General features: G+C 37.9%; 1 protein-coding gene across 1 annotated transcript in view; it reads left to right on the top strand.

The window, feature by feature from the left end:
• Positions 1–18,327, top strand: part of LOC136871615 (hydroxylysine kinase) — a 109,581-nt gene that overhangs the window by 60,793 nt on the left and 30,461 nt on the right. Inside the window, exon 3 of the mRNA XM_067145078.2 lies at positions 3,141–3,264. Within this exon, the coding sequence (XP_067001179.1) occupies positions 3,141–3,264 (124 nt within the window). The remainder of the gene's footprint in view (positions 1–3,140; positions 3,265–18,327) is intronic.

The following is an 18,327-nucleotide window of genomic DNA, read 5'->3' as shown; positions in this document are numbered from 1 at the left end:
CATTCGGATCTCCGGGTGGGGACTACACGACAGGGGGCGATCATCACGAAGATGGATACTGACATTCTGCGAATCGGAGCGTGGAATGTTAGAAGTTTGAATCGTTGTGGTAGATTAGAGAATCTGAAAAGGGAGATGGGTAGTCGGTACAAGTGAAGTATGTTGGCAGGAAGAACCAGATGTTTGGTCAGGCGACTACCGAATTATCAACACAAAATCAAACAGACGAAATGCAGGAGTTGGTTTAATAATGAATAAGAAAATAGCGCATCGGGTAAGTTACTACGACCGGCATAGTGAAAGAATTATTGTCGTCAAGATAGACACTAAACCAATGTCCACCACAATGGTGCAGGTCTATATGTCTACTAGCTCAGCGGATGATGACGAAATCGAAAGAACGTATGAAGAGATAGAAGATTTAATACAATATGTAAAAGGTGACGAAAATATAATTGTGATGGGACACTGGAATTCAGTGGTAGGCCAAGGAAGAGAAGGTAATACAGTAGGAGAATTCGGATTGGGACAAAGGAACGAAAGAGGAAGTCGGCTGGTTGAATTCTGCACTGATCATAATTTAGTCCTTGCTAATACTTGGTTCAAACACCACAAACGACGGCTTTATACGTGGATGAGACCTGGAGACACTGGACAGTATCAAATAGACTTCATTATGATTAGGCAGAGATTCAGAAACCAGGTGCTGGATTGCAAAATTTTCCCAGGAGCAGACGTGGACTCTGACCACAACTTGTTGGTCATGAATGCCGTCTGAAGATGAAGAAATTGAAGAAAGGAAAGAATACAAAAAAATGGGATCTAGACAAGTTGAAAGAGAGTGTGAGGGATTGTTTCAAGGAACATGTTGCAAAAGGACTAAATGAAAAGGCTGAAGGAAACACTATAGAGGAAGAGTGGATAGTCATAAAAAATGAAGTCAGCAGGGATTCTGAAGAAATGTTAGGAAGGAAGAAAAGATCAACTAAGAATCAGTGAATAACTCAGGAGTTACTAGCCTAATTGATGAAGGACGAAAATGCAAGAATGCTAGAAATGAAGAGGGCAGAAAAGAATACAGGCAATGAAAGAATGAAGTGGATAGAAATTGCAAGGTAGTTAAGGAAGACAGGGTGAAGGAGAAGTGTAAAGATGTCGAAGGTTGTATGGTCCTATGAAAGGTAGCTACTGCATACAGGAAAATCAAGGAAAACTTTGGAGAAAGGAAATCTAGCTGTATGAATATTAAGAGCTCAGATGGAAAACCACTTTTAGGGAAAGAAGACAACTCAGAAATATGGCAGCAACATACCCAACAGTTGTATCAAGGTGAAGATGTAGATAATTCGGTTCTGGAACAAGAAGAGGCTGTTGATGCTGATGAAATGGGAGACCTAATTTTGAGATCAGAGTTTGACAGTGCTGTGAGTGACCTAAATAGGAACAAGGCACCTGAAATTGGTGACATTCCCTCTGAATTACTCACTGCCTTAGGAGATACCAGCATGGCAAGGTTATTCCATTTAGTGTGTAGGATGTATGAGACAGGAGAATTGCCGTCCGATTTTCGGCAGAATGTTGTTATACCCAAGAAAGCCGGTGCTGACAGGTGTGAAAACTATCACACCATTAGTTTAGTACCGTATCGCATGCCTGCAAAATTTAAACACGTATTATTTACAGAAGACTGGAAAGACAAGTTGAAGCTGAGTTGGGAGAAGATCAATTTGGCTTCAGAAGAAATGTAGGAACACTTGAAGCAATCCTGACTTAACGTCTGATCTTAGAGGATCAAATCAAGAAGGACAAGCCCACGTACATGGAATTCGTAGATCTAGAAAAGGCATTCGATAATGTTGATTGGACCAAGCTATTTAAGATTCTGAAGGTGATTGTGATCAGATACCGAGAACGAAGAATTATCTACAATCTGTATAAAAATCAGTCTACAGTAATAATAATCGAGGGCTTTGAAAAAGAAGCAGCAATCCAGAAAGGAGTGAGGCAAGGCTGCAATTTGTCCCCCTCCTTTTCAATGTTTACATAGAACAAGCAGTAAAGGAAACCAAAGAGGAATTTGGAAAGGGAATCACAATCCAAGGAGAGGAAATAAAAACCTTGAGATTTGCCGATGATATTGTTATTTTATCTGAGACTGCAGAAGATCTCGAGAAGCTGATGAATAGTATGGACAAAGTCTTGGGTGTGCAGTTGAACGAAGGCAGGTGATGCAGGATATATTAAAGTAGGAAATGAAGTCTTAAAGGAAGTAGATGAATATTGTTACTTGGGTAGTAAAATAACTAACGATGGCAGAAGTAAGGAGGACATAAAATGCAGATTAGCACAAGCAAGGAAGAGCTTTTTTAAGAAAAGGAATTTGCTCACTTCAAATATTGATATAGGAATTAGAAATATGTTTTTGAAGGCTTTAGTGTGGAGCATGGCATTGTATGGAAGTGAAACATGGACGACAACTAGCTCAGAAAGAAAGAGAATAGAAGCTTTTGAAATGTGGTGTTACAGAAGAATGCTGAAGGTGAGATGGATAGATCGAATTACGAATGAAGAAATACTGAATCGAATTGGCGAGAGGAGATCGATTTGGCTAAATTTGACGAGAAGATGTTATAGAATGATAGGACTATCTTAAGACACCCATAACTTGTTCAGTTGGTTTCTGAAGGAAGTGTAGGTAGTAAGAACGGTAGAGATAGACCAAGGTATGAATATGACAAGCAGATTACAGCAGATGTAGGATGCAGTAGTTACGTAGAAATGAAAACGTTAGCACATGATAGGGTGGTATGGAGGGCTGCATCAACCCGTCTATGGACTGATGACTCAAACAACAACTTACCTTAACGGAAAACGTAAAATCAAAGATCGTACATTCGAAAAGTCACTGTAAATAAATAAATAAATAAATAAATAAATACAGCAAGAAATAAATAAATAAATAAATAAATAAATAAATAAATAAATAAATAAATAAATAAATAAATAAATAAATAAATAAATAAATAAATAAATAAATAAATAAATAATAAGCGTAAGATAGTCATTTCAGGTTTATTAACATGAACTAAGCATTAAGATACCGGCAGTAATAGATAATATCAATGTGTTATGTTCTTCAGATGACGGAAAGAGACAAATCCCGGGATAAGTGGCAGCATGGTTATGTATTCAAAATCATGAACTCCTTGGACTCCAAGAAACTGGATTTCGTGGAAGCCCAAAATGGAACCATGTTATTCTTAGGTAAGTGAGTTCTTACATATTTACATAAAGAATTTTAACTTCTGAAGAGGAAACAATAAAATCCATTAGCTAAAATAAGATGATGATTGCAAGTGTAAGCATGTTGGTGCTTGGTCCCAGTGATAACTCAGGTGTTAAAAGCACTGTACTGGACTTAAGATTTCCAAAGAGATCACAGAAGTAACCAACCTATGTGATTACGGTGTAAACGGGTGCTGAAAGGTTAAATTTCATTAGCAGACTGTTTTAATTTAGTTTTAAACTAGCAAATGTCCTCGTGCTTCGCAACGGTATTCTACATTGTTTACGGATATCGAAGTAAATTACTGTACATGAAATGAATAAGATTTTTTAAATTGCATGTCTCTTGGCGTTATCCGAGGAACAGCATAGGGAGGTCCGCGGACGTTTTTCCAATGTAAAGTGCGAGTTGCGTAGTTTTGTTAATAACAACAGGTACCGTTGTATACTGCAATTCACTATGCGTAACGTCAACCACATTTTGATGGGTAAATTTGTTTATAATGGAGGTACACTTGCAAGGGAGCGCCTTTGCCTACTGAAAAACAGAATCGGTAAAGGAGTTTTGAAAACAATTGCACGCTCCCTTGCCTTCTGCTAATCAAAACTAAAAGGGAATTATTCATTACAATGGCACACAGGAGTTGGAGGAGGACCCCATTCCTACTGCCAGTTAAAATCGATATGGGAAGTACTGATTACAATAGCTATGCATGCCCTCCTGCTGACAGTCACTATTGATTTGTAAATTATTATTTATAGAATGACTGCTGCTAAACGGTGCATCATATCGAAAAACGGATTGTACGATAAGACGCCTCTGGCCTCATTTAGCGAACTAAATGGCTGTTCCTATGATATTTCCTCGTATCTCACCTATTTAAAGGTAGGATTGTTTTAGAAATGATGACTAAGATTAAATTTGTGTAAGGTTTTCACACATTGAACTACTTTTCAGATACATATTGCCCCCTTCTTGCCGGGCATAGCTCAGCTGGAGAACGAGAGTCCCGAGGGTGGAACGTTCGTTATCTGGCTTTATTTGTTTTTGAAGGCAGGGGAAGAGACAAGGACTAGCGACAATAACAGAAAAATATAAAACAACAGGTTCTGACATTTATTATAAACTAACACATTTAACAAAAACAAATTTAATTAACAATCTTGATGAGAAAATTATTTTTCTTCTCCGACAGTTCCTTTTAACTACACATAATCTCCACTATTCTCGGTCGACATTATTCTGGAAATATACACACGTTTATTAGCCTACTTCTGGCTCAACGAAATAATAACCAAAATAAAAATTTGTTGGAGGACCTCCTCTCAATAATGATATTACTCTTTATAAGTTAAAAAGAAAGTGAAAATTGTCTAATTCCTATTTATCTTGAACATCGAATTACCCGATTTATACATTTCAACATTTATCTCAAGTAAATCCTTCCTTCTTTAATGTGCTGAATAAAGCGTTACCTCAATTAAATTGAAAATTAATGAAACCAAAATCTTATCAAAATATTACTCAAAAACGTCTCCATTGGACTTATATTTTTGCACCATTGTGCCTGTACAATAATTATTCCTCTTAATCTTCCTCTAATATTTCGTCTGACAAACGTAAAGTCAATCTTTGGTATTTGACACTTCTAAGGAAAATTTTAACGTCGTAGGCTTTACAAAATTAAATGGTGAACCGAGTCCACGGAAATGATCCTTCCTTATTCATTACCGTGTGATATTGCAAGTAATCAACATTTTCCGTATCAAAATTTAATCACTAAGTTTTACAATATGAAGTTGATTACTTGCAATTCTAAGGCCAACCAGGCAAATAAACAAGGCAACATCTATTTTAATCTAAAGGTGAAGGTAGCTAAGTTAATTAAGGACATAGATTTCTTAAAGAAATGTCTTAAAGACAACCTAGTTCCTAAATTTCTAAGTAAAACCCAAAAGAAACACGTATCCTCCAGGCACCGCTTTGAAACAGAAAAGAGAGTCAATCAAATATGGCTAAAAAATGAAATAAAATACCTTTATAGAAAGAAAGCATTTCTCAATGGTAAAATGTATTTGGCACATCTCCAAAGTCCAACACTACTGTTACCCTTAGAGTGGGATTCGTTTCAGAAATACACCCATGAAAAAATGGATATCATTTTAATTAAAAAACAGGAAACCCTTAATAACAAATTAACATCGTTAAAAAATGCCAAGATAAAAAATGAAATTGGCAAAGCTTACTCTTCAAATTCAGAAAATGAATAGGATGAATACCCTTTGCCCGTTAAGAATATTACTAAGGTTAATCTCACTGAGGAGGAAATGAAAACCCTAAGTCAAGGCCCTAATTTCAATTGGATAGGTAGAAACAAGGAAAAAGAGCTAATAACTACCATTGCAGAAGTAGAAACAGCTATACAAAAACTCCCTAACGAAGTTCAGAATGACGTCAGACACGAGGTAAAAAAGAAAATTCCGAACCTAGTAAAAGGCTTAATAGTTTCCCATAACAGAAATAAACCTACTTCAAGTTTATCACATAAAATAAAACAAGAGGAAATAGTAATTACCAAAGCGGACAAGGGAGGGACAACAGTAGTTTTAGATAAGGAGGAATACATCAAAAAAACAAACTTTCTTCAATAAAAGCACTTTTTCGGAAATAGATCGAGACCCTACAACTAAAACTCAGAAATAGTTAAAAACACTATTAAGAAACGCAACCTTAATTTTAAGTGAACAAGACGTCCAAAAACTGGTAAACATGAATCCTGACCTTCCAACAGCAAGAGCCTTACCAAAGTTACATAAAGAAGGAATTCCCATAAGACCAATAATAAACTTCCGCAATAGCCCTACTTATAAAACATCGCAATACGTACATATATTCCTAACCAAACATTACGTTTTTCACAACAAGACACCAATAAAAAATTCAGTAGACTTTTGCAAAGTACTCAAAAACTTTAAATTAACACCACATCAATTAACATGTTCCTTTGATATCAAGGACATGTATACAAATATTCCGGTGGACGAAACAATAAAAATTATCAGGAAGAATCTTATAGAACATAAACAATTCGGCGTACCAGAAGTAGAAGATTTCATTAATATACTTAAATTCGTTACTAAACACAATTACTTCACTTTCAATAATAAAATATATAGACAAGAAGGCCTCCCAATGGGTGCTCCCGCTTCGGGCATTTTAGCCAATATTTATCTTGATTACCTCGAACACACCAAAATAATAGTACAAATAGAAGGTCTCAATTTATGGATACGCTTTGTGGACGACACTTTTGCCGTAATAGATCGAAGAGAGAATAACAGTGACGATATCCTCAATATATTAAATACACTTGATTCCAGAATAAAGTTTACATTGGAGAAAGAAAAAGAAAGCTCCATTAAATTTTTAGACATAAATGTAACACAGAAAAAGGAAGAGTTTGTCTTCAAGATACACAGAAAACCCACTTTTACTCCCATTACAATAAAAAACTACTCATTGCACCCTGAATCGCAAAAAAGTCAGCTTACTACAGTTACATATATAGAGCATTTAATATACCCCTTACACACAGAGAAAGAGAAAAAGAACTGCTCTTTATTCGCAAACAAGCCCAATACAACGGTTTTGAACCAAAAATACTAAACAAAATAATCGGTAAATTCAAACAGAAATTACAAACTAACCTAAAACCCGAAACAAACAAGAAAGACAAATACGCCAAGTTCACGTTCAATAACCCTAACTTATACACAGTAACCAATTTGTTTAGAAAATATAATTATAAGATCGCATATTCAACCAACAATAACACAAAGCATAAATCATTTAATTACAATAGTGTTAATTCCCTAGGAAAAAACAAACATTCTGAATCAGGAGTTTATAAATTGAAGTGTCACCAATGTAAAAAAAGTTATGTCGGACAAACAGGGCGCAGTTTTACTGTAAGATACCAGGAGCATGTCAACGCTGAAAGACATAAAAAAAATTCCGCGATGGGCCAACACATGAGTTCAACCGGACATCAATTCACGACCATAGAGCAGGATTTAACTATATTGCATAAAACAAACAAAGGAGCTCTCCTTAATACATTAGAAAATCTATACATTTATTTAGAACAAAAAAGCAATCAGGACAATAACCTAAATGAAACTATTGACATTAGAAACCCTATATTTGAAGGGACACTATCAAATCTTGAAATTTTAGGCAAAAGACGCAATACAAATAGTAAAAGGATAAATAAGACCGAAACTCCGCCATTTTGTACATCCCCTCTCCCTAGCCCTTCTAAAGTTGATGCCGTGACAGTAACCGACACGCCCCCTCCCCTCTCCGCAACCTTGCCACCCCGTAAGGAGGAGCATACAACGGAACGCACACACCATTACTATACAAGACGCAAAGCAGCAACAAACGTCCCTCCAGGGTCACAGTAGAATTGGAGTCTAATAATAGCAAGGTAAAGAACCTTTTTTATACACTTAGTTATTACGTGAAGACACATGTTTTTTAAACAAATTACCATTTCCTTATTTTATTTCATTTCAGAAATTGAAACGAAGCTCCCTTCACAAAAATTGATCAGCAATCAGCTTCAAAGTTTCACATTAGACTCAGTCAAAGACACCATAAGCAAACTCATAATATATAACAACTTACCTGGAAGGAAGAGAAGATAAAACATTCAATAATTTGAACAGTGTTACGAAGTCAAACATTTTTTAAAACTTTTAACCGCAAACAGACATTTTAATGTAACAAAATGAAATTTTTAACAACTATTCAAATGAATAGACATAGTTTTTAAGCTGACCAATTATGTAATCATCCGTTCTCACATCATTAACACACTAACCCCTACTTTGTTTTTAATATCATTTAATTTAATTGGTATTTTTAGTAGTTTTCAAGTGAATTAATGTACCTGCAAATTAACGTGTTTAAAATCTTAGCAATTCACCTAAGCTACAATAACAGCTGAGGATGTCCCTAAATAAGGAACGAAACATGTACTGTTGACAAATAAAAATATGCCAAAAGGCAAAAAAAAGTATCAAAACGGTGGAAGAATTTTAAATATTGTAAAACTTAGTTACCGTGTGATACTCTGAATATTTCTTTACTTAAATACCAAATAAAATTCGCTAAACGTTTAAATCTCAAAAAGTTATGCCAACACAAACAACGACGCTAACAATCAAGACTCAACGTGACGAACACGTGGTCGGGTCAAAATCATGGTCAAAGAAAATATCACAATGTACTGAAATAATATCAATCACACACACAGCATTCACACTAAGGCACACGAGAATTATTTACACTATTTACAACGAATTCTAGCCTTTGAATATTAATTTTTGATTTTGAATCCTAAATATTTGACATTTCTCGATGACGATATCGGGCAAAGAAAAAATATTTTACGTCCGTCAGGAATGTGATGAAGTCTGGATAATCACTTAATTAAAGAAGACGAAATTAACAACGTTAATCATGGTAATATCGGCGGTGGATGTCTGAAGAAATTGTCGACTACAAAACGCACATAGAACAGGTCAAATATAAGCATTCGCCTTCTAGGTTCATGAGTCACGACATTATTATTACTCAACTTCACGTCTATCAATTAACACGTGCTCCGCTTGAAGAAATTGCGTTCAATAACACGTATTCTCCAAAATAAGACTCAATAAATGGATTCACAAGTCACTAACTCACAGTAAATAATCCATCCTCAAGTCAATAAAATATAATAAATGATCCGACGAGAATCTGCCATATTCCAGGCTCATATTCATCCTAACTGAGCACACATTAACATCATACACACAGGACCAAGCAATATTTAAACTCATGATCCTTATTCACTTATTTAATCCGAGATGAAAATTCATTATTATTATTATTATTATTATTATTATTATTATTATTATTATTATTATTATTATTATTATTATTATTATTATTATTGTTGTTGTTGTTGTTCCGAGGTATCTGTGGAAAAGCAGAGGTGAAAGAAGGTGCGGGCTGGAATGGATCTAACTACAAGTTCGAAAGATGAATTAAAATTTCAACAAAGGTTATATTTTCAAAACTTAACAATGGTAGCATAGAATTTTGAGCATACAACAAATAACAACAAGTTAAATCAGGTACACAATTTAGAGAATATTTAACCGGTTCCCACTAGGGGAAATAACAAAGACAATCAGGTATACAGCCGCTGTACCGAAAACCAGTTAAGTGATTTTTACCTATATTGGGCTACGGCCCGAATTCATTAACTCTTGAGCTCTCAGCTCACAATCACAAAAGCTACAGGGCAGAAAACCTCCAAGTACAAAGAGCACTTGCTCTTAATTACAATGTTAAAAAAAAGAGCAGAACCGCTCTCAATATTAACAGCCTATCAAAGGCTACAACCTTCAGTTCAGGCTGCCCTCAAGGCACACTAAGAAACAGGGGTATTTGATACCCAACCTACAGGGCCTTTACACGAGGAAAACAAAACATCAGGTTAAATTACTGGCCCATAATACAAGATTGAATGGAGGCGATAACTTGCACTCCTACACAAAGTTTTTGTCTAAAACCTATGTGGCGCTAGGTCGATGATACAAGGTCTAATCCCAATCTATGGAGGTGACTAGTTGGCAAATAAGTTTAAGACTTTACGAAGGAAAAGAAAAACGGTTACGAAAACATAGTCACCTCAAATGCAAAATGAAGGGGAGTTCGAGAGGGTGAAGCACTCTCTATCCCCGCTTTACAGATTAGTAATTTGTAGATAGAAAAGAATTTACATTTTAAAAGGGTAGGTTACATACTAAAGGTTTCGAACCCTCCCCGAGAGTTAAACTGCTGAGCTAGCAAGAAATGAAGATGTTAACAGGCCATTACCTTGTAGATGAACTGCTGCTTGGAGAAAGAGGCGCTTCCCGCCCCCCTGCTATATATTCCCACACTGAGAAAGATGTTACTGAAGTGGCCCCGAGACAAGAAAATCAGCAGTTTTTATACCCTCGTGGAACATTCGAGACCTTTCAAGAATGAATAGGCACACTCCTTCAACTTTATTGGTAGACTAGGAATTACACATGGAAACCTGAGGAAGAAAGCTATGATTGGAGGAAAATTAATTACAGAAATTACTGATCGGTTAATTCAAAACTGGCGGAAAGAGAAGGGTTATGCGCCAACCCAAAAAAATGAATGAAAGAAATTTAACAAAGAACAAACTTATGAATACCAATTTTCTTCAAAAAACAGTTCCTTCACTTCGCACTAGGGTGCATAATTATAGTTCTTAAATAGTGCCATCTAGAAGAGAATGTCTACAGTTCTTGCTACAGAGCAAACAAATACAAATCGAAATAGACATAGTTCAGAACACTTCAAAATTTACAATAGAGACATCTTCCGAGAAACCATTGAGTTAATACAGTTTGTTAAAGTTCAGGCTTCCTCCTGTAGAGGGATTTCAACTGGCGCAATCTTTGAATTCGTGGCGTGGAGGTACAATTATTATTATTATTATTATTATTATTATTATTATTATTATTATTATTATTATTATTATTATTATTATTATTAGATGTGCGAGATCTCAAATTCGCGGAAACTGGGATTCGACAATATGCCAAATGACACTAACACGCCTTAAATCACACATGAAGAAACTCTTACATAGAAATCCGGCGTAACACAACATGCCGTAAATCTGTTCCACACGATTTCCCCCCCAAAAAATTTTCAAAATTAAATTGTTAATTTTCGGTGAGGACAATGATTTTATTTTATTGCTAGGGGCTTTACGTCGCACCGACACAGATAGGTCTTATGGCGACGATGGGATAGGAAAGGCCCAGGAGTTGGAAGGAAGCGGCCGTGGCCTTAATTAAGGTACAGCCCCAGCATTTGCCTGGTGTGAAAATGGGAAACCACGGAAAACCATCTTCAGGGCTGCCGATAGTGGGATTCGAACCTACTATCTCCCGGATGCAAGCTCACAGCCGCGCGCCTCTACAATGATTTTAAACACGCTAGACTATTAAATGGGACAGCTAGAATAATCGTAGAAGTCATACACACGTTCTAGCTAAACTAATAGAGATCAATAATCATTCACACACAAACGACAAAACTACCATCTCCCATATGAAAGAAGAGTGAAAATATTCAAATCTACTGCAAGACTAGAAGAAATATTACCACTAATGAATAAGAAAGCATTAGTTCTACAAAGATGAACAGATAAACATTAGTAAAGTGTACTTAAATGAATGTTGGAACTGGATCTTCACCGATGGTCTGGAATATGTGCTAAGTTATCTGCCCGTGGTCGCTATCTCCCCATGCCGGAGATCGCCTACATTTTAGCAGAGCATTGTAGCCTCGGTGATCCAAGCAAAGTTGCGGCAAGCTTCCTCTTCACAATGTAACAGCATCTTGAAACACTCGTTCCAACACGTGGCAATTTTCTTCCTTCTTCTCGTGGAGTAGAAGCTGAAACTTACAAACAATTTTAAGATGTGATCCACACACACACGCGCGATTAAATTAATGATGGAAAAATACGTAACTTGTTTTTAAGAAATCTGCCAGGCTCGCTGATCCAACTATTAGTGAAGGGTGACTGATATTTCTGCCAAATAATTAATTCAAGAAGTGACAATCTCGGAGTAGACAGCAAATAGCACGTCGAAGTCCGCAGCACGTCTAAGTTCGCAGCATAAGAACACGTCGAAGTTCGCAGCACAGCAAGATAAGAGCGCAGCCAAGAAGAAGAGAACGTTTCTTCTGGAAGCACGGGTTTTTATGCATATCCAGGGAAAGGGGTGTGGCACTATAATCTAGTGATGGGCAATCTGAGACTAGGTCACGAGATTTCTCGAGACTAGTGCAGGCAGTGTTTCTCGCGAGAAATTTCGAGAAATCTCGAGAGCGTTGTCCCCGCATTGTGCGGCGACCAGCGTGTCGTAGGTCTACAGGTAGTCGGAGCTGAAAGCTGCTTGTGCCGAGTATGTGAATAGCCAACCATGGGCCTTCTCCATTTCGTAAATACGTGTCAACAAGTGACAAGGGCTTTCATTTCTACCGAGGTCTATTTTGACGCATTATAACATAATTATAAAGGATACGCATTCTGGCATTGCATGCACTGGTAGGTACACGAATGAGTGGTTTAAGTACAGAACCTGACGGCTACTTTAGGTACACGTGCCTGGATACTAAGAGGCGCGCATTATTCATTCGAACTCGAGACGATTCAAGATGCGCCTTGCTGCATATGCAACCACCATTATGCATGAGTGGAATGTGTCATCTAAAATGATTCAGTGTGCTCCAATTCTTTCGACAGGGAGGTGTACATTGTTATCAGACCCTACATTCAATAACATATGACCACTGCTTGCGTTTACCGATATTTTGGTGACGAAGGAAATAATTCCTTACAATGTTATAGAGTATTCGCGTCATGTGTAAAGTTAGCATAACTATCCAACAACAACAACAAGCAATTCCATAGAAAGAAAATATTACAAGAAGTACTACTAATTTAACGTTCTAAGTCCAGCATCATCATATACAAATTCAGTATTTCCAGTGAGTAACACTACCGCTTACAGTACTATATGTTGAGCTTTCTACTAGCTTAACATTACAAGTTATAATAAAGTGAAGTTAAACCATCGTTACCGTACAACCATAACGACAACAACGAAATAAAACATGACAAGAAATACTACGAGTTTAACTTTCTAAACCCAGGAAAAAATCACAAAGTCAGTATCCGTCGTTTACAGCTTTTGCTTTTCACTTTGCACTAGCACTAATCATCTTCTTAAACGATTTGTTACCGGATGAGAACCTATCAAAGACTGCTGCTGATAATTTATTCCAATCTCTTATGGTCCTGTTTACGAAGGAAAATTTGCCCACATCAGCTTGCTGGTTATTATTGCACTACTGTTAGTGACCATTGCCACCGGGATATTTCCCATTTGCAATGTATTTGTTAATAATAATAATAATAATAATAATAATAATAATAATAATAATAATAATAATAATAATAATTAGGTACTTCGGTATATGACAGTTCAATGTGTAGTTGTGTCTAGTTGTACGCGACAATGTGAAGACGATGTCCGAAATGCAACGTAAGTCGTGCACGTCGGTTATTTTTAAGAGCCCGCTGTGTTGCTTATTCAAAAGAAGTAAAATACATCGGCAGAAATACTTCTGAGATGATCCGACACTTAAAAAACATAATATAAATGAAGAGAAATAGTCACAGAACACCTTCGGCCCGGTCTGAATCACAAGAAGCTACCCTGCCGACGACTGTGAGGCATCCGGGTAGGTTTACATCCTAATAACAGTTATTAACAAATTATACGGGTTATTCAGCTAAGAAGTCCACCTGAAATAACTCGTGAACAGTTTAAGATACTGGCATTCTGTCTTCGCTTTCGTTAATGGTATTAAGGAGTTCATAGTTCAACATGCAGTGCTTTCCTAGGCTTTTGACAAAATTTTCCGTCATAAACGTTTCCATATGAGAACTGCTGATGATAACTATCAAGATTACATTCGTAGTTACTGGGACGTCGCACAGCTCGCAACACACGAGAATCAATCTCGAGAGCGTTGCCCATCACCCCTGCTGAAAGAATTGGACCAAAGTCGGGCATTTTAGATTACACGTTCCACTCATGTGTAATGCGGGTTGCGTATGTAGCAAACCACATCTTCCCCGTCTCAAGTTACAATAATGCACGCCTCTAGTATCCAAGTAGGTGTACATCCTATCTACAGTTATTCACAAAGTATGCAGGGTTATTCAACTAAGATGTCCACCCCAAATATGTCGTGAACAGTTTAAGATACTGGCATTCGTTTTTCACTTTCGTTAATGGTATTAAGGGGTTCATAGTTGAATATGCAGTACTTTTCCAGTGTTTTGACAAAATCTATTGGCTCACACGTTTTCATACGAGAACGTTATTTCACGCAATAAGCGCCAATGATATACTATCAAGTTTACAGTCGTAGTTACTGGTACGTCGCACGGCTTGCACTACAGGAGGATCGGTCTCTAAATTCTCGCGAGAGTCTCGAGATGCATGCGAGAGTGATTGAGGATTGTGCATTATAGGCATGTATGGGATAATGAGTGAGGGATGGCATCAGTGTCGCGACCATGTCCCAACAGTTCAGGCTGACTGCCTAGTGCTCTGGAAGTATCCAACTAACCCGATATTACGTAACTTGTGGGCGGGGCCCTCCTCCTAACTAACAACACATTTCATTCCTCGCTTGACCCACTCTGTCTAGCTGATTCAAGACTTACATCACCAGCCGCTTATGTTGCAATTTAATCTGCCATTACGTATTCCACCACTTCTCCATAAATATTTCAACGTAATCCCTTCATACAGATAACATTGTATCACTAACATACTCTTTCCAACATTTTCCGACTCAATAACATATACCTCCCGCTCCACCTCATCCTCGCTCTCTCTCTCTCTCTCTCTCTCTCTCTCTCTCACAATGACACACCTCCAAGACACATTTCACTAATACTTTCACCTGGCAACAATTTCATCATACTTCCCAAACACATTTATCCATATTTTTACCAAAAATCACCAATCACTTACCAAATACAGCTTACTCAAAATACCAACACCTACCTCCATAAACCATCAGCTCCACCTCATTCTCGTCCTCTCTCTAACCATAAACACATCTCCAGAACGCGTTTCACCATCAATTTCATCATATCCACTATACTCAATCTCTACATACATTGACCGACTAAATAATATATACCTCCAGCTCCACCTCTTCCTCACCCCCTCCCAAACACACCTCCAGAACACATTACACCAACAATTTCATCATAATCACTCCTCCAAAACATATTCCCTCCATACTAATATCATCGACTCACCATTACTTCCACATCACAATTACCATCCACGTGCCACTCTAAACACACCTCCAGAGCACATTTCACCAACAAATTATCATCACCTCATCCTACATTCACCATAAACCACCGATCACTTACATACCAAATACACCTTATCTACTATAGTCACAACATTATATCCACTGTAATCTCTCCTCCAAACATATTAACTACAACTACTTCCTAACATTATTAGAGTTTTTGCTTCTTGTGACAATACCCTCATCATTTCTTTTTATTCTCCATAGATCCCTGAAGCTCTTGTTCCTTCCTAAGCCCGACTTGCTTCCTCTGCTCACACACAGTTCAATTCTCTGCCTGGGTAACTCTGCGTTGTCCTTTTCACTCTGCACACCCCTTACTTCACTGCATTCACTTCTCTGATTTACCTCTTCACTTGCTGTGCCCGTAGCTGTATCCCTAAACCTTCTTATTCCCATCCCATTGTCTACCTTCACTATTCACGATCACACGTTCACTATGCTCCACTCTCTGTCTTTCTTCATTCACCTTCCTTTTTTCCTTGGTAATTTCCTTATCACCTTGTCCGTCTTCTCCAACATTGCTGTGTATAACTTGCCTTTCTGCCACTCTCTTCCCCATACTTGTCTCCTTATCTTCCTCCTGTGTTATATTTTCCTCCAGGTCCAGTAATTTGGTCACGCTCCAAATCCTTTTCCAGCAGCCATTTGTCACTACAAGTTCCTGTCCCCTGATAGAAGATCCCAAACCTTGGAGTTTGGTCCGAATCATATGCTTCATAAGAATTTTGGCATTCCTGATCCCTTCACTTCCCATGTCTCTCCTGATCCATATTCTTTCCCTCTGCATATTAACCGAATTTCCCATCACTATATCGGCCATCAAAGTGGACAACAGTTGCACTTTAATCGGCCTATTTACTTTTACTTTCCCTATTCTCGCCACATCGTCTATGTCTACTTCACTGAAATTAATTTTCATTTTCCCCTGAATTAGGTCCACCACTTTATAAATTGTAAGCAGTTTGTCCTCCCTCTTCTCCTCAGGCATACCATATATAAATAGGTATTTCTTTCTCTGATTTTGTGTACTGATTTCTACTTCTGATTTCAGCTTCAGCGTTTCCTCTTCTAGTCTTATTTTCTCCCTTAATGATGCCACTTCTTCGGTGTTGTTTCTCACTTTGGCTGTTGTGTCATCTGCATTTTCTCGAACTCCTTCGTTTGCTCTTGAATTACATTTTTAAGTTGCTCAATTGGGCACACCTCTTCAACCACCTCTTTTACAACTCTTTTCATTAGCTCCACGTCTTCCCAACTCATACTTCCGTTGGAGTTCAGCCCGGGGTTCAATTCAACTCCTCCAATACATAACATTACTATAATCTCCGCCACTGTCAGCATCATCTCTTTCTTCATTCCCAATATCATTCTACTCCCTCCTAATTTCACTTCTTTCTCCCCAGCCATCTTCCTATTACTGCCCTATATTGTTCAACACCAATCATCATCTTAATACTCCTCACTTCTTTCTTACACTCCCCTCCATCACTACCGAGACCGTCTGCTCAATACGTCCTCGCTTGTCGAGCGCTTAGGCTATACTGTACAATGTTATAGAGTATTCACGTCTTAATTAGGTACTTCGATATATGACGGTGCCATGTGAAATTGACTATAGTTGTACGCGACAACTTGAAGACGATGTCCGAAACGCAACGTAAGTCGTGGATGTCAGTTATTTTGAAGAGATGCCTTATAGAACAGCCCGCAGTGTTGTTTATTCAAAAGAAGTAAATTACCGGTACATCGGCAGAAATACTTCTGGGATGATTCGACACTTAAAAACACATAATATAAATGAAGAGGAATAGTCACAGAACACCTCCGGCCCGGTTTTAATAACAAGAAGCTTCCCTGCCAACAACGATTGTGAGGCATCCAGACAGGTTTACATCCTAATAACAATTATTAACAAATTATATAGGTTATTCAGCTAAGAAGTCCACCTAAAATAACTCGTGAACAGTTTAAGATTATGTCTTCACTTTCGTAAATGGTATTAAGGAGTTCATAGTTCAACATGCAGAGCTTTCCTAGGCTTTTGACAAAAGTTATCGTCACACACATTTCCATATGAGAACTGCTGATGATAACTACCAAGCTTACACACGTAGTTACTGAGACGTCGCGTCGCAAAATTCGCAGCACACGAGATTCGGTCTCGAGAGCGTTGCCCATCACCCCTGCTGAAAGAATTGGAGCAAAGTTGGGCATTTTAGATTACACGTTCCACTCATGTGTAATGGGGGTTGCATATGTAGCAAAGCACGTCTTCCCTGTCTCAAGTTCGAATAATGCACGCCTCTAGTATCCAAGTCGGTGTATACTCTATCTACAGTTATTCACAAATTATGCAGGGTTATTCAGCTGAGATGTCCACCTCAAATGAGCCGTGAACAGTTTCAGATACTGACATTCCGTTATCACTTTCGTTAATGGTATTAAGGGGTTCATAGTTAAACATGCAGTACTTTTCCAGGCTTTTGACAAAGTGTATTGGCACACACGTTTCCATATGAGAACGATAAGTTCACAGTCGTAGTTACTGGTACGTCACACGCTTGCACTACAGGAGGATCGGGCTCGAGATTCTCGCGAGAGTCTCGAGATCTGCGACGTCAGTCTCGAGAGTCTCGAGCGAGAGCGAGAGCGTTGCCCATCACTACTATAATCGTCCGTAATTGGTCGAAGTCCAGCGTTCAATTCTCGAAAGCACTTCTACCTGAGATTTGACATGTGCTGTCCGCGTGTCGAGACGACCTTGGCCTGCTCCTCAGTGTGTCACGTGGGCCAGCTGATAGCTCCGTAGAAAAAATCAATACATCTCTCCCCTACCAATAAGACCGGGTTTGAACTGGTGAAGCTGTCTCTGTAATGCAGGGCTGGAGAATATCACCCGCGCTGATGAAATGAAATCTTACACACGCAAATACAGTAAATGCTTATTGTAGGCCAAATTTGAGGGGACAATGTGTGACAGC

Source organism: Anabrus simplex, chromosome 4 (assembly GCF_040414725.1).
Source record: "Anabrus simplex isolate iqAnaSimp1 chromosome 4, ASM4041472v1, whole genome shotgun sequence".
NCBI lineage: Eukaryota > Metazoa > Arthropoda > Insecta > Orthoptera > Tettigoniidae > Anabrus > Anabrus simplex.
The sequence above is the reverse complement of the archived record's forward strand: the minus strand, read 5'-3'. Positions and strand labels throughout refer to the sequence as shown.